The sequence below is a fragment of the Haemorhous mexicanus genome, chromosome 2 (assembly GCF_027477595.1).
Source record: "Haemorhous mexicanus isolate bHaeMex1 chromosome 2, bHaeMex1.pri, whole genome shotgun sequence".
Lineage (NCBI taxonomy): Eukaryota > Metazoa > Chordata > Aves > Passeriformes > Fringillidae > Haemorhous > Haemorhous mexicanus.
Genome location: NC_082342.1, coordinates 95,404,105 through 95,429,616, shown reverse-complemented (window position 1 = coordinate 95,429,616; position 25,512 = coordinate 95,404,105). Strand labels below are relative to the sequence as shown.

At 42.3% G+C, this 25,512-nt stretch overlaps 1 protein-coding gene across 5 annotated transcripts in view; it reads left to right on the top strand.

The window, feature by feature from the left end:
• The first annotated feature begins 323 nt into the window (after positions 1-323).
• EDAR (ectodysplasin A receptor) overlaps positions 324-25,512 on the top strand; it is a 73,636-nt gene continuing 48,447 nt past the window's right edge. For 4 of the 5 annotated variants that reach the window (XM_059839611.1, XM_059839608.1, XM_059839609.1 and 1 more), the window contains exon 1: positions 9,813-9,902. In XM_059839611.1, coding sequence (XP_059695594.1) covers positions 9,870-9,902 — 33 coding nt within the window. In that variant the 5' untranslated portion in view covers positions 9,813-9,869. Of the gene's footprint in view, positions 862-9,812; positions 9,903-25,512 lie in introns of those variants that run through there. The other variant, XM_059839612.1, reaches the window with a different exon arrangement.

Below are 25,512 nucleotides of genomic sequence, written 5' to 3'. Positions count from 1 at the left end.
TACATTGAAAAATATGAAACTGAAGCGGGCTTCAGAGGACCCACCCCAAATTATCTGAAAATCAGGTATTCCTGCAGGATAATTTGATTTTGCCATAGCAACATTCACTAAATTGAACCAGTTCAATCATCAAACTTCCCCCTCACTTCTGTTCTCAGGAGCTCCCCCGAAGCATTCCTCTGCACCCCAGGCTCTGGCTCCCCTTCTCTCAGCCAAACCAGATAAAACCTTCTGTTCACCCGCCAAATCCGAGCTCGGCGGCAGCGGGCATGGGCTCGGGACTCCTCCTCATCCTGCGGGGCTCCTCTAGGTGGGGCAGGCGAGTTTTCGCAGAGAGCGGAGCCCGCTCCGGCGCCCGCGGCTCTGCCGAACTTCCCAGCGGAGAGCGAGGGAAGGAAAAGTTGCGAGCGGACCGCGGGGCCGTGGGCTGACGGCTCCGAGGTGTTTGGGCTCACTGGGACCCAGCTGAGGACATTCATGACAAACTCTGCGAGAGGAGGAGACGCGCGCTGGCACCTGTGAGAGCCCGAGCGAGCGGGACCCTGCGCCCTGTGCCCGCCGGAGCAGCTGCGGGCATCCCGCTCTGTGTGCCCGCCGGAGCAGCTGCGGGCATCCTGCTCTGTGTGCCCGCCGGAGCAGCTGCGGGCATCCCGCTCTGTGTGCCCGCCGGAGCAGCTGCGGGCATCCTGCTCTGTGTGCCCGCCGGAGCAGCTGCGGGCATCCTGCTCTGTGTGCCTGCCGGAGCGGCTGCGGGCATCCCGCTCTCTGTGCCCGCCCGAGCGGCTGCGGGCATCCAGCTCTGTGTGCCCGCCAGAGCAGCCCTTCTCCAGGCTTCGCAGACCGTGAGCCCGTCTGTGCAAGGTAGGGTCCCGTCGAGTTCGTCGGCTGCCTCTCCCAGAGCCAGCGTGCCTCTGGTACAGGATCCACTTTGTCACCGGCATGTCACTAGGGGCTGTGGCTGGATATCGTGTTGGGTTTAAGCTTCGTTTGAAAGAGTTCTACCATCCAGAGAGTTTCTCTGCTGCTAGCACAGGACTAAAGAACTGGTTTTTTTTCTGTGAATTCTAGAAAGTAGAAAAGCTGCAGTTCCTGGTAGTACCTTTGGTAAGAAGTTAGTTTCTTCACACAGAATGTGGTAGACTTTTTCATTTTTAGAAGTACTGACGTTCTGACTGGTTTCTAAACTCTAGAGGATCCAGTGTGTTTTTTATTTCAATAGAAGTATAAATTTCTCCAGAGAATAGTGGAACTGCTATTTCGAGTTTGGTGTTAACATTGCAAACTAATTTGCATGTATTTTTTACACTGCTACTATACTTTTGAAGTCCCAACCACTGCTGTAAAATATCACAGTATTGATAGTGTTGTGGCTGACTGCATACACATGTGAATACATGTTCATAGCATTGATTTTGATGTTCCCTGCTTCCACAATCTCTCTGTGAAAGGGTACTGTAAGACTGAGGTCCAGAGAGGATAGCAGGCTGCTGCCCCACTGAGAAGTACCTGGGCAGAGTGGTGTTGCATACCTGCTCCAGGCACAGGACTCTGTAGCCACATGTGGTGCCAAAGTAGCTTTGAAATGCCCAGCCATGCCTGGAGGAGCAGAGAGCTCCTCTGGGACTGCAGAACCTGCTCCAATGGTGAAGTGGCCTCTGTGAACCTTGCAGACTCTGAAAGATTGTCATTTGTACTGAGCTGGGTGGTTTTTGCTGCTGCTGCCACGGCTACAACACTGATACCGTGTATTAGTAAAAGTGCAGCTAGGCACTGGTATGCCTAAGAAAAAAGGTGTTTTCATTTTTACAACTAGTGAAGCTTTCAATATTATATGAAAGGGCAATGTATGGCACTTGGGATCTGTCCCCCATGGGGTGAGATCCTCATCCATAACACAGCAATGCCAAGGAGCTTAGTGACCACCACCTCCTTGGGGTATCACCCCAAATTTCTCTACGGACCTCAAACTACAAGGAAATCTTTCACAGTTTTGGCTACTTTTCATGGAGTAGACAAGGCCAATGGCCATGCTGCCCCTCCTCTACAGCAGAGGTGGGAGTTGATGTTGTGTGCTGCAGTTTCAAATGATACATCTTGAAATGTTTTGGGCAAATGGTGGAAATCTCTGGCAGCTCTTTGGGGAAAATTGTGGGAGATCACAAATTTTAAAAGGAAATTAAAGTGACTGTGCAAAACAGGGTCAAACCCAATGACTATTATCAGGATTACTCAGTTCTTTGTTCTTCTCTCTCAGAAATGCCTAAGTTGTACAAAGTGAAAAGAAAGAAAGTTTGGGTATCCTCTACTGAAGACCAATACTAATAAGAAATTAACCGATAAATTGAAAAAAACCAAAAACTGTCAAATAAAGGAAATATATTCAGGAAGTTGGCTCCACACCACTCAGTAGGAATAATTCCACCCTCAGGTAACCTTCTGTGAACCCATTTTCACTGGAGATCATTGACAATGGTGAAACTGTTACCAGAGCTTAGCCCAGTTCTTTTGGTTGGTAGGGCACAACGTAGCTGTGTTCTGTTTGCAGTAACGTAGTCCGACCACAAGAAAGAGCTCAGATGAGAATGTGAGAATGTGCCCAGAAAAAGCCAGCAGGCTTTTTTTTTTTTTTAGTACATAGATAGCTTTTGCAGAAAACCACTGGCATAAATAGCCTGATTTTTCTCTATCGCAGCTAGATGAAAAACACATGACACTTTAATTTTTCACATAGGATCATGAGATGGTCATTTTCAAGGCATCATACTGAATTGTGTGCCATGGAAATCATCTCACTGAAAATGTTGAACTGAACACAATTTTACCATACCATTGTTAAGAATTCCTCTGAAAATTACTTCACGTGGAACATTTCAACTTTATGTGTTAAGGTGGCATTTCTTGGAGGACTGAAATATTTTAATGGAGTCTAAAGTTTCTAACTGAACCCATATAGCTGTGCTAGATAAATGATCCAGGTCTCAGTTTTCAAGAAATAGCAGCATAAGCTTTTGAAGATTAGATTAATATTAAGATAATGTTTTTCTCATGTTGTCATCAATGGAGGAATTCCCCTCTAATATCATCAACAGAGTTGTTTCCTTTAACCATGCTAGGATGCAACTGGGTCTCAGATCATATCTATGCTACTTCTCTTCCCAGCTAAAAGGTAGAAAAATTGCAATGTGAACTACTGCCTATAGCAGAATAACCAGAGAGGTGCCAGCATGGCCCCACCCTACATGAGTCATTGGTGTGAAACTGAGGGTAGACCAGCCTTTTCATTCACTCCTGTAAAATGTATCTAAATTCTCCTTCTGATTATTCTGAAACCAGGCCTAAACTGCCTTCTGGTGCCTTCCTGGCCCTCAAGACCCAGTATATACTTTATGATGCAATAGAAGGAAACAGGTCCCTTTTTACTCAACAGGTCCTGAGCAGCAGCTTTTGTGGCAGAAAACCCTTCTTTCCTAACATGTAGAAAAGTTCTGGCTGGTGTGTCAATAGGTCAGGGAGGTATTTGCAAAAACAGAGACACTTTCTTGCCATGTATATTCCAAGAAGATAAATCCCTATAAAGAATTGGATTATTACTTAACAAGGATGGAATGCTGATGTGTAAGACTGTCCACCTTGGCAAGGTGTAACTGACCTCTGCCAATGGTCACTTTACGGACCAAGTGTTCAACTATACTTGTCCCAGAAAACTAAGAACTTTCCTACAGCGAAGACTAGAACATACAAACATCATTTGGAGGCCAAGTAACTTGCTGTTCCTTTGTTTGATTTATCACTCATCCAATTTTATTACAAATGGATAAGATTCTGGGCTGATGCAGCCAATGGAAAAACTCCCACAAGGGTTGTATGCTCAGCTCTTGCTGGCTCTTTGGCTACATTCAGTGATCAAACGCTGTTTCCTGAATTATATTAACTTTGCACACATTTCTTCTGACTTGACGTAGATCAGCTTTTTCAGTTTCTTTCCACTGGGGAAATCAGAAGAAAAGTAGACAGGGCATTATTTTCAAATTCAGAAGGAGTCCATTAGAAACAAAAGAATAAAAGATAAACAAAAATGACTTTAAAAGCATTATCTGCTATTGTCTTATGAAGAAGTTAAAGCTTTGCCAGTGGATTTTCAAATCTCTGTGGAGATGGAGTCAGGGCCACATCCTCCTGATCTGACGCAAGCAAGTGTTAGTTTTGAAATGTCAGAAGTGTCATTCTGTGAAGTTAGACCACAATGCTTGAACTGAATCACTCACCATGAATCTAGCAACAGGTTTTACATTGCCACATTACCATAATGTCTGACCATCTGCAGTGCAAAATCAATAGCTAAGTCCCTGGTGGATTTCACAGAATTTCTGGCATTCTTTTTTAGACTCTGTTCTACAGAGCTGAGATTTTTTTTTGTTTGGTGCCTTAAATTCTTCCTGTTTGCTTTTTGGGAGGAGACGGCTGGTAAGAGTTTATGTAGCAGAAGGGACTGCCAGAGCTGTATAAGTTTTATAGCAGAAAGACTTTTTGAGGAGGTTGATGTTGTCCATTCCCTGTCCCACAAGGAACTTCTCCAGCAGTTGGTGGTATGTCAGTTGATCCTTGCTTCAATTGTTGTGCATAGGAAGCTCGGAAGGTCTTAATGCCCTGACTATCCAGGGTCCTGCTCTGATAATACAATGTACACAGTATACTGTTTTGAGAATGTTACTTTGATACATTCAATGGCTATGGTTGAATTGGGGAGAAAAAGCAAAGGAGTTCAGAAAACTTTGTTTGCTTATTCTTGCAGCATCCTGAATGTTGATAGACCTAGAGACCCTTTTGGTCTTCTCAAGATCAATCTAGTTGCTACCCTTCAGCATTCAGCTCTTCCCAACCAATCTTCAGTGAGATACTTGCTTCTTACTGGAGCCTGGCATAGAAAGATCCATGAATTCCAGTTTCTTGCTGTCTTTGTCTCTGCTATGCAAGTGCTGATGAATGCACATCCTCTGAAGATCATCTCAATGAGCCTCTGGTTCTTTGGGCTTTGCAGCCAGGAATGATATGGTGCTGCAAAACTTAGCTGCATCCAAGTCCAAAGCAGCTCTTCAGTAAGAAGGAACCCAGGAATAATTCATCCTTTTTCCTACTCCGTACGCATATGAAGACTAGGCCTTATCCTCTGTACAGCAACATAACAGGCTGGGGACCAAAGCAGAAACATATGGACAAATAATGAGAGAGCTTTACTTCTGACAGTCCATCCATCTTTTCCTCTGGATATATCACAAACAAAAAACTACTGAATAGCCAGTTAAGCAGCACACAATTATTTGCAGATTGAGTGTCAGAATTTTGCATTTCATTTGAAGCAAGAACCATTTTATTAGTTCAGGATTAGTTATTTGTAATAATCTAGGCTAGAAGGATGCATTCCTAGGACATGCTCCATTTTTCTTTTGGAACTCTATACACACTCCACTTCTTGGGAGAAGGATCAGGGAGGGAAAAAGATCTGTACAGTAGTTGCTGATAAATTGAGGCTTTTTAGAATTTGGTTTCTGTCACTGAAAAGAAGACTAAAAGATCCTGTACATCTATATCACACATCTTGGAAGAGAAACACTGGGACTGCAAAAATATGAGGAACAGATGATACCAAAGGCTAAAATAGACAGAGTCTGTTAAAATACCTGGTGCTGGTTTATAGTCTGCATAGATCCTAACTATGAAACAGATGACATCCTCAAACGTGAGAGACTTCAATTTACCTCTTATAACAAAGCAAAACTTGAAATTACCATCCTTAAGTAACATTTGTCTTCCTATTGGAGTCCACAAAAAACGGAAAGGCTGGGGGCATGTTCTCTTTTTGTCACTCGGGATTTTGCCATTTCTTCTCTTGGTGGGTAGCTGGTGACAATGTGTCCCCTGAGTTAGACACATTTGTACTTACAAACATAGGAAAGAATGATCTGTGGGCTGCCACCCATACAGTGGTACGTGACAGGGGGGCAAGCGAAGCAGCAGCACCTTCAACTGGCCACTCTCTTTCTGTCTGAGTGTTTACCACCTGCACAGCAGGCATGGCTCAATGGCTTGTGGGCTCACCTCCAAGCCACGGGAGTTTATGGGCTGGCGGATCCGCGTAAGCCGAGGCTGGCGTGAAGTCTGGCAGTCTGAAGCTGGTTTCACGAAGCATCCAGTTTTGCCAGCTGCAGGAGGGTAATAATTTCCAAGAGAGGGACAGAGCGCACAGCTGAGGGCAGTAACTATCTCAGCTGTCACCATTTATTCCATCACCAAGTCTGAGTGTCAACACCCTCCAAGAGAGACAAAAGTAAAACTGAGTATCCAAGCATTGTGGGGCACAGATTTATTTCGTTAAATTCAAATACTTCCCTGTGATGAGTCTGTCTCTTTAAATTTTCCATACAGAAAAAGCATGTGCTAATATATTGCCAGTTGGACGGGTATATTTTCTGTGCATGTGTAGATCCAGTTGGTTTCTTTGGGAAGTAAAATACAAAGGAAAAAGCCATTGTTCTTGTCTTTCTCTCAATTTTCAAAAATTGCCAGTTCTTATAAGCAGACCAAAACAGATAACAGATGGCACTGGCTAGCAACAAGGAAACCTAGATGCAAATATTTTATGGTATATGAAGAACGTCTCTGATGTGGTAGGGTTATGTTTTTTATCATAGTTTCTAACCAGTTGTGAGAAAAATCCATTACTAGCACTTTGTGGTATTTAACTGGATGTGAAAGGTGCAAATAATTCAGCTGGTGACCAAATTATATAATTGGTAATAAATTAAAAAAGACAACCAAAAAACCCCAACCTTATAAAATTAATATTAAGGGACTCGATATACTTGCCAATAAAGCCAACAGGAGACTCTCCACTCATGTCAGCAGATATCCAACCTGCCTGTCAATTTCTGATTTTTTTCCAAGATCCTCACGTGCACAGGCTACACTGAAAAAGTGAAATAAAGGGTGCTTGTCTGTGAATGCTCTCCTGGCTCAAGTGATCAGCCAGTGGTTCCACAGGCAACATAATCAGGCACCATGCAAGGTCTCTCAGAGAAGGCAGCAGGTCCAGCGTGTCAGCCTTACAGGTGCCTTGCCGCCCTGCTCTCCCAGACCTGGATATCTCCAATGAACAAGCAGCCACTGGGCTGAACTACAGGAGTGGGCCCAATACAGTGCAGGTCCCCTAGAGCTTGCATAAGGCTGTTTCTAATTTAGCTTTGGTGGAAGTCAGACTAAACAAACAAATGGGTATCTCTGCTGCAAATATCTATGCATGGGGAAACACCAGGAGTAACTTTGAGGAGGCAGTGAGTGGTGCCCTTGGGGGTACAGCACATGGGAGAGGCACGTCCACATGTAGATGAGACATCTGCTTGCAGCTTGATGAGTGTACATATTTTCCACTCACTCCTGCCCACAATGTCACCTCTACCTCCACTATTAAATTGCAGCCTCCACAGCGGGGAAAGGCACCGCAGGTTAAAAAAAAGTAAAACTCCACCAACTTCTCTTTCCAACCAAGAGTGAAACTCCTCTTGTAGCAAATGAGTGTCAGATCCAAACCCTAGAATGATCCCTAGTAGGGATCTGAGCAGCTGGGAAGTTGAGGTCTAATGTCTTGGTTGGGTGAGATTACAATTAAATGCCTTTTTTCCTGCAGAAATGGGTGCTTGCCAAATCCCCAGTGTAACACAGAACACTTGCTTCTCGTGCTGCAGAGCTCTAAGATATCAGACCATCTATGTACAGCAGCAGACAAATGGACTCAAAATGACAAAGCAATTTCTCATATTTACTCTCTTTGTCTCTACCCCCAGTGCCTGTAGAGGCAGATCCATGGCACTGAGCACAGTCTTACCTTGTTGGTAGAAGGATGTGGTTAAATGCTCCCTGATTATTTTTTTTTTACTAGAAAACGAGTCTGTTGATGTTTGACTGTTGCCAGTCAAATGCTGACAGAAATTTGAGAGAGCTGTGAAGCTCACTTGTTCATTGATGCTCCACTCATAAGTTATGTGCCTTAGTAAGTTACTTTGCTGGTAAAATACCTTTTTCCTAGCCTTTTGCCCATTTAACACTGAACTATGCCTACAGAGAGCATCAGAGCATCACAAGTTTTCTTCATCATATGTACAAAATTCAATTTTTCTTTGAAGTCTTTCTTAATATTCTTATGTTCAAGTAAAGCTGTCATTGAGTTCACTGAGGTTTGCCCATGCAAGGAGCAAAGGCTCTGTCCCCTTGGGACTGTACGAGCCATTTTCTAGTAATTTGTCTGCTAAGGTTACAGATTTCCTTATTATAGCACTGAAAACAGGAACTTCACAGTCTTCTAACAGAAATGACTTTATGTATTTTGTGAAATTGAGCCAAAGGCACTGCTCTTGTCAGCTGGAGTTGGTGGCTGTTTGGTTGGTCTGGACATGAGAATTATCTACTTCCCCTTCCTCTTTTTCTGTTTTTGTTAATGAAGGCTTTATACCTGACTAAAACACATAGCTGTGTTTTTCCCTTCAGGTCATGTTATCGGAAGCTTTGAGTTGGGGGTGGGAGTAAAAAAGTTCACTTACTAAGTAAGATTAAAGAAATTAAAGGCTAAGGCTCATATTTAATTTTCCCTTGTAGATGTAATTTTTCATGCAGTGACAGCATCAGAACCTTTTCAAGTTTTATAGCTATTTCACATTTGGCAGAAACAACAGGAAACCATCTGTAGCAAAGCAGGATTGTTGTAAGCATAATATTCAGTAATGAAAAAAAAGATTAAAATAAAACACTGTTATCTTCATGTGATAGCTTTGAAGGGGCAAAGAGCAGGATGCTTGCATTTGCTACTAACTTCATAAAAAATTTCTAGATGAGTCAGCCATGGAAAAAAATTATTATTTCAGCAGAAGGAATAAATCCAATAAGAAATTTGACTTTTGGTTTCTTGTTGAGATTTCCATGATGACTGTAAAGATGCTTGTGGTGAAGAAAATTTATATGCCTGTTTTCTGTAAATTTTTATTTACAATGGTGGAGCTTATAAGCACACACACAACTTCAAATAGTCACCTTGTCCCACAAAAGGCAAGTAAGCTACTTGTGCTCTTAAGCTTTAACTCCAGGCCTGAAAGCCTTTTCTAGATCAGGGAAATAAAATAAATTGTGGAGATTTAGACAGCTTGTACTGTCCTCTGTTCCCATATGACAGGATGTGTTCATTCTTGCTTTACTGTGTTTTCTGTGCTGGAAAGGAGACTCCCAGACTGAAAAAGTGTGTACTCATTGCTTGCAGGTAAAAAATACTTTTTGCTGAAACTTATTTTGTTAATTGACGTGTCACATCCCAAGGCTGCACTAAATACCTCTGAAGACCATGGTCAGTCATGTAAAGTTGTTACATTGCAAATATCCTTGTCAGAATGTCCATTTAAGAAAGGGAAAGAACCGTTTTTTCAGGTGTGTTCTAAAATTTAGCCTGGGCTAAACCTGTCTGTAATTTCTTTGTCACTGACCATGTTTCACATTTTTATAATCAGACCTAGTTTTAAGATAGCATTGCGCCGTGCAAAAGTCAAAATGTGTCAGGGAACTGCAATATCTTGTTGTTATTAATGTCTTAAATTATAGCTAGACACCCTGTTTTTCCAGTTTTCGAGGCGAGTTATGAAGGCTTTTTTTTTAGCGCTGAGCTGATGAGACATTAAAGGTTTCTTTTTCAAATAGTTTGGCTGTTGGGTTGCTCCTTTCACTCACACCTGCCCCTTGACTTAGAAATTGTCTCCGCCTCTTCTGCATCAAACACTGAATTTACATAGGCACAAAGAAAGTGTGGAAGGCCGACAGCTCGCACCGTCATTAAGATGAGAATGCAGGAAGAACAAAGCAGCACAATGGTAAGAGAAATCTAACAATACCCTGCCTTGCTGCGAGTCTGACTAACCAGGGCTTTCCCACAGGAGGGAACGGTGCTGAGGTTACTGCAGGATTAGCAGATGCATGCAGGGCTGCTGGCAGTGACTAAGCCAGCAACAGAGAGTGAGTCGAAGTTCTAGACATGAGTCAGGTTTTGAACTTGTTGTGGTTTGTAGCGGCTCGAAAGGCTTTGTATGGCATCACTGCAAGAGCCTGTGACTGCGAAGTGATGGACTTACAGCTGGTAGAGCCACTGGCTGCTTTGGAAGGGAGTGCTTGCTTTCAACAAAACTCTGTAGTTGAGCTCAACATCCACAGCACAGCCTTGGCATTATTTTAATGCCTTTACCAAAGTGCTCTGGTTTTATTAATTCCGTAAGATCTCGCTAATTATGCAAGCCTCCCTGGAGAATTTTAGAGATGCTCATAAGAAGCATCATACAATTATTTTTTAAAATATATGTGACAAAAATGAGACAAAAGCATAGAATGGTACATGCATTTAGCAGCTAAAGTAAAAAAACATTTCTCTGTATGCATGCCTTTTCTTCTGGAATTCTAAAATGCAGAAGGAAAGAAAATGAGAGGAAAGTATGATGTCTGGATTTGTTTTGTTTCTTCAGAACTTTCTGTTCGTGCCTTTTAAAACAGTTTGGCATAAAGATTCAATTGGGAATACTTGAGATGCTGCCTCAGTCCTGATGTTGTCAGTGGCTTTGCCATTTATTTTAACAAAATGTTGATGTACTTTTATATGCTGTTGCCTGTGTCTATGTCAGAGATGGATTAAAATTTAAAGGTGCAATTCCTGCACAAGCTGCTGAAACTGTATGAGTTTAATCAAAATGAGTGAAAGACATCTGCTTTTCCCCTTGCAAAGCCAAGTGCAAAGACATTGCTAACAGCTCAAGTTTCCCAGAAATACAGGCAAAAGATGCTCTCTGAAGCATTTTCCCTACCATTACTAATTCTAAATGGATTAAGCTAACAAGAGGTGCACACAGACCCTTGCTTAGCTTCATAGGTATGTCGACTTTCGCAGAACAGATGCAAACTCATAAACAATTCTGCTTAGCTCTGCAACATTTTTCATCTGGAGTTTTTATGCTTTTTTTGTATATATAGATAAAGAACTTTTCTTTAATCACAGAAGAGCAATTAGTGCTGGGTGTGTGAAAAACGCACAGAATAACAGGCCCTCTCCGAGTCTTTGATTCGGCAGCACTCTGAGGTGAGAAGCAGACACTTTCTGTTATATCATCTTCAAGGACTTAATCCCAAGGAGGAACTTGGATGCCTAGCAGACAAGTCACTTCACATGCTAAGTCTGAAACTTAGATACTAAGAAATCTTGCTTGCCTCCTCTTCACCGCAGAGGTACCTACATACCTCAACACCCACGTTTGCATCCAGTGAGTTCCTTGCATGCCTGAACGTGTGCTTCTGGACATGCTTTACCTGGCTTGGCCTGTGCTGGATGAACAGACCCACATGCCACACGTCAAGTCCTCCCACTGAGCATGGTCACAATGTTACATGCTCAGGGAGCTCAGGTAGGAGATCTGGACTCGGCGTGTTTCTCAGTCTGTGAAGACTGTAGCTGTTTTACTCACAGCAGTGTCCCCAGCCCAGGCTCTTATGCATCCCAAAAGAGGTGCTTGCCTGTCTATTCCTTTTGCTTTTTTAACTGTTACATTTTCCTAGGCATAGGTGACAATTTGGAGAGCAAAAGAAAAATAATACTGCCATATAATGGCTAGGGTGTCTATACACACCTGCCAAAGTGTGTGGAGATGTAGGCTCTGGGTAATAATATATCTAAATTTAGCTTGGAGTAAGAACTGTAGCCCAGTTTCCAATCCCTGACCCAGGTGGTGCCCCAGTCACTTGGTTTGGAAGTCATGTGAGTGAGTGAAAAAGAGACAAAAACTGTCTCATGCAAAACAGAAAAGCTGCAAGAGGAGGGAGCTGGACAAACCCAAGAGAGCCTGTGTAGCCATGCTCCCTGGCCAGGGGCTCTGAACAGCTCCCTCTCTATGGAGCCCACCCAGCTGGCTCCCAGCCGCTTAGAGGGAAGATTTACAAAATTGTGTTGAAACAAAGGAGGATCCTGGCAGGTGCAGATGTTTGGCCTTGTGCTGCCCTGTAGATGATGGGAGTATTAAGTGCAAAGACGTGAAGCAGTGGTAGGAAAGGTTCCATGGGCTGGAATTTGGACTGAGTCTGGAGGACTCTACGGCAAAGCCTTGTCAGGTTTCTAAGCCCTGCCAGGGTCATGGCCAAAGCATTTTGAAGATTTCTGTTTTGAGGTGTCTCTTCTCAGACTCTGGCTGTAGCAAGGATGCTGCCACCTTCTGTGTCTGCTGTGGAGGTCTGAGTCCATTATGGCACTGTTCCTGTTGTGAATCTGGCCTGATCCCCAGTGAAGTAGGAAACTTTCCTGGGAAAAATGCTGGACATTAGTCCAGGCTAGTTAAAGTCAAAGATGGCTAAGAGGCAAATAGCTCCAGGAACACTAGCAAACATGAAAAATGATTACTGATTTTCAGTGTCTTGTGGCCAAGAGCCAGCTCCAGATGAAGCTCTTCTCACTGGGACATTTGCAAAACCTTGCTGCCATGTGCATTTGTCAGTGGCTCACAAGGCACCCTTGTCACATGCTGTAGTGCACCATGAAACATCTGGGGTCCCCAGGGGAAAGGGGCTGAGGGTGCCCAATTAAGATGTGGAAGTGTGTGGGAAATTGCTCCATGGCCGCACAAAGCCCATTTGCTTTGGAATCCACTTAAAGTTTGGGTAAATACATCCAGCTTAAAAAAACCAAAACCACAATGTAGCCCTGCTGCAAATATCCAATAACCCCATAGCTTTGGCACTCTCTTGAGAGGCAGGTGTTGGAAATTCAGCTCTGCTCCAAATTAAACAGAGGGAGTATTTGATGTCGTCCCATTTTACTCAAAGTGTGTCATACAACTGCACCAATAAATTGATCTGTGGAAACCATATACTCCTCTGAAATGTGCTAACCATACTCTGTAATCAAGTCTTTAGTCCTTGTTAAAGTTATAGAAATACATTTTAATCTGTTAAAGAACAATTATTCAGAGTGCAAGCAGAGAACACAGCAGAGATTTAGGAGAAAGATGTTGCAGGGCAGACTTTAGTGAAGGGGTAATAAGTGATATCAATGTGGTCATCTTAGGTTTGTATTTCCAGGCTTTTGAGTGGCTTTGAAGTTTAAATGTTCTAGCATTTTCTGAACACTGACATTTGTATTGTAAACTAATTGTTTTTATTTGAGAAACTGCTGACAGCTAATATACCTTTCTGTTAGTAGGCATGCTGACTTCAGCCAGCTGCTGATGCAGCTTTGGGAGCAGGAACAGCACAATTCTATTTTTATGTTTTAAAAATTGAAGTTACTCCCTTTTGGAAATTTGCTTTATTGGGCACATAAATTAGGGAGAATAAATTTGTATCTCTGTATACAGCTTTGAGTTCTTCCTACAAGAAGAATATATGTGTGAGAAATATACAGGACATCAGGGTTTCAGGTGAGGAGCTTTGTATATGTAACGGTCTGGGCAAGAAAAATGCACAGAACTGATTCCATGAAGACAGGCAAACTCAGTCATTGTTTCCTCAAGGCCTTAAACTTACATCACCATGAGGTGCTAAGAGACGGGGCGGTCTTATGGCAGGGTTTTTGTTAGGTTTTTTTTCTTTAGTTTTTTTTTTAAACAGATTTGTATATCCAGTATATCATGACATGACAACAAAGATGAAAGAGTTTTAATCGGCATATAATTTATGTGGGTTTGGGTCACTTTTAATTACATGTGAATAGTGCAGAAGAAAAATAACAAACACAGCTTATTAGCAACAAAGAAAAATGCTACCCTTTCTGCTGCACACTTGTGGGCTGAGATTTGATAAAATTAAGCTCAATGTAAAAATAACTCATCTATCAATACCATCATTTATCATGAAAGGATGAGCTCTCTGCAGTGCATGGTTTGAATTACCTGTCGCTTGCTGTCAAAGTGACTGAGATGCTGTGTACACATTTGGCACTTACGCACATACATGAGTTTTTGTGGATGTCTTTTGGAGACAGAGCCAAGAGAGCCAAAAAAACAGACTCTGAAAGCAACCTGAGCACACATGTGAACACAAGCACTTGCTATGCACTGAAAGCTTTGTCCTTTAAACAAGTTTCCTGTTTGCCTTTTTTGGAGAAGAATTAGCTTTCGTTGTTCGCTGTTTTAAAGCTCTTCACTTTAACATGCCCCCAGGTCCCTGCAAGGTGACACTTCAGACAAGCTGTAAAAGAAATGTAGTTCTTCAGCTGCTGCTGTGCACTTGATAGTTTTGTCTTCTAGAAATTATGTTTCTATAACCCTTTTTTTTATTCCAGGCAAATAGTCATGGAAATAAATAATTTTCCATTATGGGGTTTGCTATAGAATACATTGTAGAATACACTACAAATATGACTTTTCCACTGCTTACACAGAGCAACACATTTAGTCAGATAAGCCATCCTCTAAGAGCTGCCCCAGACCAAGGCCTGGGGGACTTCAAGGGACTTTGAATCAGGCAGGCTGTCCTCAACTCTTGGAGAGAAACAGGTGTGCCAGGAGGCAGGAAGAGGCTCTCAAGTCATAAACAGGACTGCTGCTGTATTTCAATTTGCAAGATGACCTTGACATCGCCCACCTCTTCGCAGGCAGAGGCCGGTGACACATGGTGCCACATTGCCCTGGTAGCAGTAGGCACCAAGCAGGTGAGAGTGAGTTGCCTGGGATTTGTGTCCAGCACCTTCTTTCTATGGGGAGTTGAATGGCTCTGGAGAACAGGTGCATGAAGGGAACAGGTAGAACAGAGGGTCACGGTTGCAGCAAACATGAGGGTTGTAGGAAAGGATGCTCAAACCCTGCTTGGGCTCCCAAAAGTATGAAGAACAGCAGGGACATGAGCAGTGGCTGTGGGAACAGCACAGGGTGCTGGCAGGGGTAAGGGATACCTGCTGCTTTCCACTGAGGTGCTGCTCGAGCTAGAGTGGAGTGGGAAATAGCAGCCGAGGAGTCACACAGCACTAAAAAGGAGTCACCTGCCCCACAAAGCATGTGTGGTGATGGAAAAACTGAGTTACTCAGAGGCAAAGGACTGAATGGGGACAAAACCATCCAATGCTTGGAATACAGGGAGAAAGATTGCATCTCTCTGGGGGTGGAGAAGGAATTGCTGGTGAATCTAGGGCATTTGCTGTCTAATTCATTGTTGGTGCTCTTATTCTTAAATAACATAATAAGCACCAAACTTTGAAGTTCAGAACAGTAAAATTATTACATCAGAAACACAAAGAAGGGAGAAAGTACAAACAGAATTTCATAGGCTGCAGAAAAACTATCTTGAGTCTAAAATGTGTCTATGGATCAATCATGTAGCCCTGCATACATATGTACATATAACATATCTGTACATATATAAATAAGTATTCCCGTTTTTCTTTGGCTCAGAAGAAATTTTAAAAGTTCCAGTGGTTACCAGTATATGAACTTTCCTGGAACCTTTTTAGCATGTTATTGCAGTAAGAGCTGTTCAACACCAGCAGCAGATGCACATTGTGTACAAATACAAAACACATTTATACCCCAGCCAAGTAGTTAATCACAAACAATTATGTGAACAATCTCAGTTAATGTACAAGTTTGTCATCCATATTCATATTTGCATCTTCTGATGGTCTTTTATTACTTGGTGAGATACTTTATCAACTTTTATTGTTTTGGGAGAGGCTGAAGATCCTTCTGGGAAGGAAGAATGCAATGATTCTATGTGGTTGTGGACTTGGCAGTGCTGGGTCAATAGTTAGACTCAATGATCTCAAAGTTCTTTTTCAACCTAAATGGTTTTACGATTTTGTGTTTAGGCCAGAAGGCCCTGATAGTGCCTGTAACTGTTTCTTGAAAATTCTGTTATTTTTAATAGGCAGGCAGCAGTGAAGCAGCTGCTGAGAGCCAGGTATTTCTGTTCCCCACTCCTGTGGCTCCCTGTGATGTCAATCTGAACTGGCCTTGCTCGTGTTTTTGGTTTTGTTTTGTTTTTTTTTTTGCAAAGTTGTGCACGGTTTATTGCATTTGACTTTGGGTTCAAGCAGCATTCTGTAGCGCTGTCAAGAGCTGAAATGTCAGAATGAAATACTGAATGCTATTTCCTCAGAAGCTTGGTGTCACAAATTATGGAGGCTCCAGGCTAAGTGTCTGCAACATTTCCCGTGATTGCTGCAGCGGAGCCATGCTCCATTTTTAAATACATCGGTCATGGGTTGATGAAACCCATTTCTCTGAAAATCTTTTGCTGTCACCAGGAAGAAGACATCATCCCCCAAGAGAAAAAAAAAAAACCAAAACAAAATTACAAAATGGCCCACAGGAAAAAAAAAAATCTAAAACAAAATTATAAATGGTAACAGGATACCTGTGGCCAAGCTGAGATTGATGCTGCAGCTTCACATGCAGTTGTGTCAGTTTGGTGCTAGTGTAGATATTTTTCCTCCCACCCAAGTTGGCAAATGTTGAATGTGCTGTTCAAGCTCTCTTCCTGCCGTCCCTTTTGCCCTATTTTAATTCTGCTGCAAACTCAACCTGCCTTTTTCAGATTTGTAATGGCATGAGGCTTATGTGCTAGCTGGGACATGCAAGTACCTGGAGTCCTAGAAATGCTCATAATTTGCATTCTTAATGAAACATAATTTAAAATCCTAAATATAGAAAGTTTACTATAACTGAAATGGATTAAATCAGCTCCTTTTCCCCAGATCTCAAACATCCCTGTCAGCCCATAAGTTTTGGAAGAAGCCTGTAAAGCCCTGAGACTTAACTGCTTGACAAAGGAGAACCAGAAAACCAAAGTAAGATCATTCTCTTGGGTTAAATCCAGAACATGTTGATGGGTCCTGCCCAACAGCAGGTCAAACCTGTAGGAACCTTAGTTTTTTGCTAATCCTGTATTGCTTTCTGATCTCTGGATCCAAGACAGGCATTATGAAATGCTTCAGAAGGGCAGGTTTTTCTAACTTTAAAGTTTTGCATTAACTGCCTATGCTGTCATCTTTTCTGCCTTCTTTTCTCTATCAGTTTAATTTCAGAATATCTGCTCAAAACCACCTTTGAACGCCCTGGATTAATGGAGCATTATTCCAAATGCCATGGTAATTCTTCACCATGGAAAATACTCCGTAGCTGGTTCTACACCACAAATTGCATCCTTACACCCCAGCTTTTATTGGGCCTTTGAGCAATAGTATGATAAAGGCAATAAGTGTCTCTGCCAATTGCCAGGTGTTATTCTCTCATTATGACAGACGTTTTCTGCCCGCATCGCTTCAAAGCCTTCAACAACTAGCTCAACTCCTGCTAATGCTAGAGTTTCAGCAGCCTGAGCTCTAGGAGGTTCAGCTGTATTTCTTTATATCCTGACATTGTCCTGAGCACACTCTTCTGTCTCTCCAATTGTTTGCTTCACCTATCTCAGTGCCCTATGGCTTTGCCTCCCACCAGACAGATCCAGTGTAAAATTAAGTGCTTATTACCAAGGATTTTCCTCCAAAGAAATTTAAGAAGCTGAATTAAAGTAGCTAACCACAGCTCACTTAGGGACAGGATCCTAAAATGAAGAAATCAGGCTTGCCTCAGAAAACATGGGAATGACATGAATTGATGGCAACAGTCCTTCTCATTGTCTCCCACCAAGCCAAATAGCTCCTTTCAGTCCTTCACAAGCACCCGAGTGGTTACCACTTCCCTGGCACTGGGGTGGCTTAAGGATCCCGCCCAACGCCTGGTCCCACAGCCTGTCTGCCAAAGGCAAGGAGAGGCTGGGCCAAAACACAGGTGCCCACACAGGCAGCCAAAGCCATTTCATCCTTGCGCCCCATGCCTCAGGCTGGCGGCTGTCGTGGCTTCTTCCCTGGTCACACCCTTACACACTCCTTCATGCCCGTCTGTCTTTTCCTCCACCCACTACCTGCACCAGAGGTTTGATTTCTGCTCCCCCCCACCCAGTTTTTTTTTTCACCTCAAAGTGATAGCAATTCCTGGCGCATTTATCTTGGATGATGTGGTTGTTGTAAGATGAGGTACCTGCAGCAGCCAGTCTGCGGTTGATTTGAACGCAGGCGAGTCTCAACAATGAGCTTAAAGGAGGGTGTCAGGTATAAATCTTGTCTTCAAACAGCCAGGGTGCATTCCAGACTTCAGAGACACCTCTTTGTGTGGAAGGTTGGTTGGGTTTTTTTGCCTCCTTTTTTCTTTTTCTTGGACCTGGAAGAGGATGAAAGTGCTGGGGTGTGTGCGTTCGTTTAGGCTGATAATGAGAGTGAGGCTCACGGGCATACTAATTTGGCAGCCTCTTCACTTCCTGTAACAGTTTCAAAAAAAAAAAAAAATCATTCAAGGGCTGCTTAAAGACAAACATTTTTTGTTTAACTACTGGTGGCTCATTTTCTGAACACCCATGCAATTAATCTTATTTGTATTAAAGAGGCAGGCTGCTTTTTGTAAGGTTTTCTGAGCTATAATTAATGAAGATCAAAAATGTTACAGAGACATAATATTTAACTTTTCATAGGTGCAACTTCACAACATCTGCAGCAATTAGAGAAGCAAAAGAAAAAGGCATTGTGTTGGGGTTTCTTTCCCTTCAAAGTGTCTTTGTTAAACCTCTTCAGTATTCTAGGTGGGAATGTAATTTTTGGTGAGGAGACTAATCGAAACTAAAACCACAGATCTTTTTTTTTTTTTTTTTTGCATTGATTGTCAAACACATAGTTCAAGAATATTATCAGCTCTGTCAGACTTGTGAGAACCGAGCCCATGAAGTTGAGTGAAGAGCTACTGGTATTGCACCTTGAAGAATCAGATCCAAACAAGAGTGTTTACTGCTTCCATAGTAGTTTTCAAGCAAATGCATGAGTGTGTTAAAACTTCAAAAGCATCATAACAGTTTCATGATTTTACATGTAAAAAATCCTGGATGTTTTGCCACTAGGAATTCTGTAACACAGATTATCTTTTAGCTGGGCTGCTTAAAACATAATTAGTTTTTAATACGTAGTAGCTTATTTACCTCTGGATGATTAAATGAAGAATTCTGGAATGCATCACTTGAAGACATATGACAAGAAACATGCATAGATCTACTTTGGCACTAGCTGCCTCCCACTTCACCAACCTTTCAGCAACTCTAGCAAAAAGAAAATCTGGTTTTCACTGGCTTGAAATCAAAATGTGGATGGCTCCAAGTGTGTCACTTGGATTCACAAGGCAATGTCAGCCTTTGCCTTTACAACAGACACACAGCATCCTTATGCCAGGGATTGCCTGTTTCATATGCATGTGGCATCCTGCTAGCACTTTGTTAGATTAAAAAAAAAAAAAAAAAAAAGCTGCAACTGCATCCTTCCTATTACTATCTGAACTCTCCTTACACTGCTAAAGCAAAATGATCTCTGTCATCTCTGTGATCTGCAGTTAAGTTTGATGTCAAACATTGTTTGAGGAACAAGCTAACCTGGTGTGATCCCAAAAACCAAGAGAGGCACCATCTGATGTGTACTAAACTACATTAAGAATGAAAGAAGAATTAACCTTTGTCCTTTCATTGTGGATGCAAGTGTCACATGAAAGGTGACATATGAAGAAGTTACAACCCATGGATATCTACTGCACCATAGCTGTACCATGAAAAGTGCTACCTGATGACAAGTCTCTCCATCGCCAGGAGTAAAAAAAGTGCATGTCTAGAAACCTGGAAGCAACTATGAGCAAGGGTTCTGGGCAGTGCTGAGCACCCTGCTGCTGTGCCCCAGCAGCCTACAGCCCAACCACTCCTTCCCAAGGAGAGAGCAGCTCAGTACCCTTGTGTCTGGGGTCTTTGTATTTAACCCATGCTTGATGTCTGAAGATAGATAGGTTTGGTTTGAAGAAATGTTTGCAAAATTAAATAATGGAATTGCACATGCTGATTGCATCACATTTATTTCTGTTTACTTTGTGACTCATAACTTTCCTCATTATATGCAAGAAAAAAAGGGTAAAAAATTCTTGTATTTCAATATAAAGTTATCCATCATATATAATAAACATCTGGTCTCCAAATCTAACCCCTCTCAAGGTCAAAGCCCAAGCAGGGCCAGTCGTTTGAATGAGAGCATTGGGCTTTGTGCAGAGGATGACTATAGCAGGATGGCTTGGAGTGTCAGGAGAATTAGCAGCAACATGCTACCTCAGACCTAGCAAAACCAGGCACAAGAAAATGTCAACAGTTTCAGCTTTTCTCTTAATTAGAAAACTGTTATACATTAAAAAATGCACACTTCCAGGGCTAAAATCTGTACATTCTTTGAATGTTATCCAGGTTTTTACATTTTAACTGAGGTGAACCCCTCCCACAATCCCCCCAGTTACTCATCTTTCCAAGCACTCTTTCATCTTTTATCTTTCAGACTGTAAGATCTCTGAGAAAGAGACAGTCTTTATTTGTGTATGTACAGCACCCGCATATTTAGCACTAAGCTCAAATGTTTGCCTACACTGTAAAATAGTTGCCAAATAGTGTGGTTTAAGAGCGTGTCAAGGGTATTAATTTCTAACAATTAAGAAGGGAGTGAGAAACAGTGTGAACAAGCTGTAGTTTTTGTTCAAAACAAAGTGATGGAACATGGAACTCCCTGAAGATTTCAATCAGAGAACTCCAAATGCAGCGTTGGTACAGAGAACTCCAAATGCAGCTGAGGGTGTCTGTGCAACAACATTTCTGCACCTCAGCTTCTTTCTGCCTCATGCTGCTTGTATGCTCATCACAGCCAACAGGATGAAAAGGTTTTGATAAGGATTTTCTCAGGAGGAGTTGGAGAGCTCTGGGAAGCTACAGTCACTGTACTCACACTTAACAGGCTCCGTTTGTTCAGGAAAATGAGGTGTTTGGGGATTTTTCTTTACCTCTTCAGCCTGCCCCCTTTCATCCAACAGATCTACTGTGTTAGGCCCCAGATTTTTGATCCTGCCCTCAAAACGCAGGCCTTCTTCAAAGTCAGAGGAACAGAGTCTTTGATGGCTTTTACTTATTATACCATATAGCCCCTACACATATATGTTCTGTTTATAGGTAAAAACACAGCTGGTTTGACTCTGTATGGCAATTTTCACATGACATGATTCTTTTTTCTGGTGACATGCAAGAGTATGAAGTAAGTAGAAAAATAGTATTTTGTCTCTCAGATCATGTAGAAATAAATAATTGCATGGGCACCAGCCACTGGAAGTTTGTATCTGTCTTCTTTCCCCGAAAGAAAACAGGTTACCATAATAACCTGAAATCAGAAAATCACCCTGCATCTTTCTTTTATGTGGTCTCAAAGATGAGATATTCTAGTGTTGTTTTATTCTGCCTGTGATTTTAAATGAATACAAGATCCTCTGAAGAGATGCATTCATTTGCCTGCCTACGTGTGGCTACTGCCTTTTAAGCTGTAAGATGTCCATGTGAGCTTGGCAGGTCTGATACAGGACCTTGAGGGGACCCACGGACTTTTGAAGTGGCACACTGGGGTCAGGCAGATGTCCACAGGACATCTCAGGTGCCACCACCCCCCTGTATGTGGGCAGCTGTGTTGAGCCTTTGTTGAGGCCAGCAATGAGAAGAATTGCTTAGTTAACAGATCCAGAAAGCTCCTGATCCACTGCCTGGTCTTTAGACAACTTCCTTTTCCCCAAGAATATCACACATTTCTTCTTCCTTGCTTTCATGGGTATTCCCAGCTACCCAAGTAAATACAACTTTTACATTTGCCACTGGATATAGTGGATTCCTACCTTAAATGTCAATATGATCACTTTGCAGCACCCTAGTAGAGTTTCAAAATTCTGTAGGTAATTTATTATCACAAATATGAACTGATTATTAATGCCTAACAAACTTCTATGAAAATCACAGAACAGAACATAAAAATTTGGCTAAAATACAAGATCAAAGTAGGGGTTTCTTGAGTGTGAGAACCAATAACATTGAATGTCCAAAAAGTAAGATCACTCAGTTTTTAAAAAATTGTACATTTCCTATGCCTTGTGAAAATTAACCTCATGTTTCCAAAGATGCCTGCAAGAAGAACAGGCCTTGACATTACTGAATGAGTAATATGAGGTATACTTCAACATATAAAATTGCTAGATAAAGAAATGGCACCTATCTGGTAGCCTAAACTGCTTTTTCTCAAGCCTGACCTATTGCAGTGTCTAGAGATTTACTCTAGAAGGTTTGTTCAAACCTTCAACTTGGTGTTATCATCTGGAATTTCAGAAAAACAGGACCTGATCTTTAAGTCAAACCTCACTTCTCTCTGGATCCATTTCTTTATTAAAGACACATGACAAAGTGTATCTACATCTGAGGCAGGTCATGGATTTGTTTCTCACAGTGGCAGTAGGCTGGTGAGGATCAATGTACAATATTGCTTGTGAGGAGTAATCACATTTTAAAATCTAGCAGAGAACTACCTCTCTTGCATTCCTTCATGCTCTGGATCCCAGATTTTGGTACTTTAGAGGAACCATCTTTGTGCCCATTGCACTGAATCCATGAAAAGCAAACTTGAGTGTGTGATGGCATTGATCTGTGGTAATGAAGTGCTTGTAAAAACATTGTTTGCTTTACCTTGCACACAGTGCTAGAAGGTCATAACAGAAGAGCTGCTATGAAACAGTGTTCCCAGGGCTGCTGAGCCTTGGAGAGTCTATCTTCTTGGCAATCCCCATCAGAAGTCAGTTGGAGCTTTCACACTAGGAATTCAATGTCTTTTCTAAATTCAGGCTTAGGATGGCTGGCAGTTCAGAGGAAGCTCTGTGAGGGGTGAAGTCTGGCACATCTGGGGACTGTCTGTACGCTGGTCTCAGTGCCTTAAATGTGTCAAGATGAGGACCAGTTTCCTCAGCCCTGTGTCCCTCACCAGAGTTCTCCAGGCCACTTCTGCAGAGGCATTTGCATCGATCTTAATAAATCACACATAGAAAGGAGTTTTTCAGCCAGTTATTTCTTCACATGCACACACTCAAAACCTGCTAACACTGTTTCTAAGTAATTAAAACCATTTATAAATTCAGTTCTAATTCAGAAAGAGTTTTAGACAATAATACTGGGAAAATACAAAGCAATTCAAATGTAGGATTTGCTATGTGAAACAGTTTACGTGTTTATAGTATTTTACCTGATAAAATTGCTTATTTATTTTAAGGGGAGCAAAGATCTTTCCCAAAACCACGGGGAAACACCTTCAGCCAGGCCTTCTTTGTATGCACCATTTCATCCAGTCTGAGCTCAGTCCTCAATTTGGCCAGTACAATACCCTGGGAGCATGCCCTTCTGCCCTCCAGTCATGCTAGGAAAGCATTTGCTGCCTGGAGGCACAGACTGCTAGACCTGCAGCAGCACAAGCCATCTTCATCTCCAAAGCAGCCATGTTTGCTCCAAAGGCTGAGGAAAGGAGTGCTTGGCTTAGTGGCTTTCCATCCTTCTTAACCAGAAAGCTGCTATCTTTGCTCACCCCAAAGCAAAAAGAAGGTGGGAGAGCAGCTCAAATAACAGCACCATGGCTTTAGGACCTAGATTGTAGCAATCCTAGTGTTCACAGTGTGAACCAAGTACCAGACACCTGAGAGCACTGAGGTGCCTACAGGGTGTCCCTGCTGAAGAGCCTGGCAAAGGGGCACCAGGGAGGGTCTCCCTGAGATGCCTGTGTTGAGAAGGAGGGTCAACGCCAGAGCATTCCCTCCCTGCTCTCTGGTATGTCTGTGTAGGGTGCTTGGGGGAAAATATGGGCTTCCTCAGGATCACTGCTCAATGCCATAATGGATGGATAATTATAGGTCTTGCAGTGAAAGAAGCAGCCCCACAGAGATCTTAAGCTACTAGACTTTCAGTAGAGACGTTATTTCTGGGATATTATTCCCACAGGCCAAAGTACAATTACAGTGTTGGTTTATGTTTCCTTGGGAAAAAAAAGAAAAAGTTAAATGAGCAAAGTGTACAGTTTTAAATTAATCCTCTTATCAAAGACTCAGACAGAGTTACACCTTTTGCTTCCTCCTTGTAATGTCAGTGATATCTGAGAAAGTCTCTGGTTTGAATCTTTGCACAGCACAGGGTAAAGAGCCTGAGCAGGTACAGGGTGGCAGGCTTGGTCCTGCCAGGTTGGTTTCACTTTCTTTGAAATCATCAGGAAACCTTATCCTGTATAGTAAAGGAACAGAGAAAGAAGCCCTTTGCTATGCAGTACTCCTCCAAAAAAACAAAGAGAAATTAATGTTGTTCCCTCTACATAAAGGAGAAGAAGTTCTTGAAGGAAGTCAGGGGCCTATTCATTCATATTGGGAGCCTTGAAATATTGTTATTTGCACCTGACAACTCTAAGGGGAGATAATTGCAGCACAATTCTTTGCATGCTTGGCTAATAATTGCCTAGAAATATTTTCCCACAAGCTGTCCATAATTAGCCTCTCCATAAAAGATAATCATGTGAGGAAAAGATTGAGAAAAATTAGCTCTGATTTCCAAGTAGTGAGAAACCATTTTGCCCTCTCTAAAGTGTCACTTCCTTGGGCAATGTGACAGAAAGACAGATGCAGTTTGAAAGCTTTGAGCTGCCATGGAAGTGGTCTTTGCTAGGACACACATTTCTGACTTGAAAATAAAAATGGGCAGAGTTTGACAGAGTTAGGAGTGGTTTACAAGCTGTTTTTTGGGAAAAGGCAGTGGAAGAGAGAAAAAACTATCAGAACTGAGGACTGTGCATGTCTGCCTGGGATAAATTCAAAGTCAGAGCACTGTTTTGAGGGTCCTTTGAGTTCATTCAGGACATCATTAAAGTGCAGAAGCCCAAAGTTCATATGGGTCCAACACTTTGTGCTGTACTACTGAGAAACAGCATGCAGTGGGATGGTGAGAAGTCATTAAAAATAAGGAAGATAATAGATAGGGACATATTTTTCAGTCTTATTCATATAACTTCTATCCCAAAATATGTGGAAGGATTTTATGAAAGGATATACAAATTGTATGTAATGGTTTTCCACAGCAGCATGCCACTGCCTTTTAAACATCTGTAGAAAACACAGCACTGTGCTGTGCTTGGAAATACTTTCATTTCCATTTAGGGTGTGTCTGTTTGGAGCATGTGACTGGAGGGGTAATGTTTTAGGTTTAACAAAAAATGGGCTCTGGACTGTGCCTCATAGGGGGAGCTCAGAGATTTCATCTAGAAAGAGCTGTGGGACTTTGGTTGCTTGGCCACACTGCAGGGAGTGGGGTGGTCCTCTGTGGGTCTGCATTTCCAAGACTTGAGCTTGATAATATTCCCTTTCTCAAGCATTGAGCATGGTTTAAATAGGATGCCTGTTTTCTGATCTTAAACAGCACTGTCAGCAGCCTGATACTTCAAAGACCGTGCTAGGCTGCTGGCTGCATGCCAGTCCTCTGAAGGAAGGGTGCCCACATCACTTGGCACAGCAGCTGGTGTTTCTCTTTGTCTTGTCT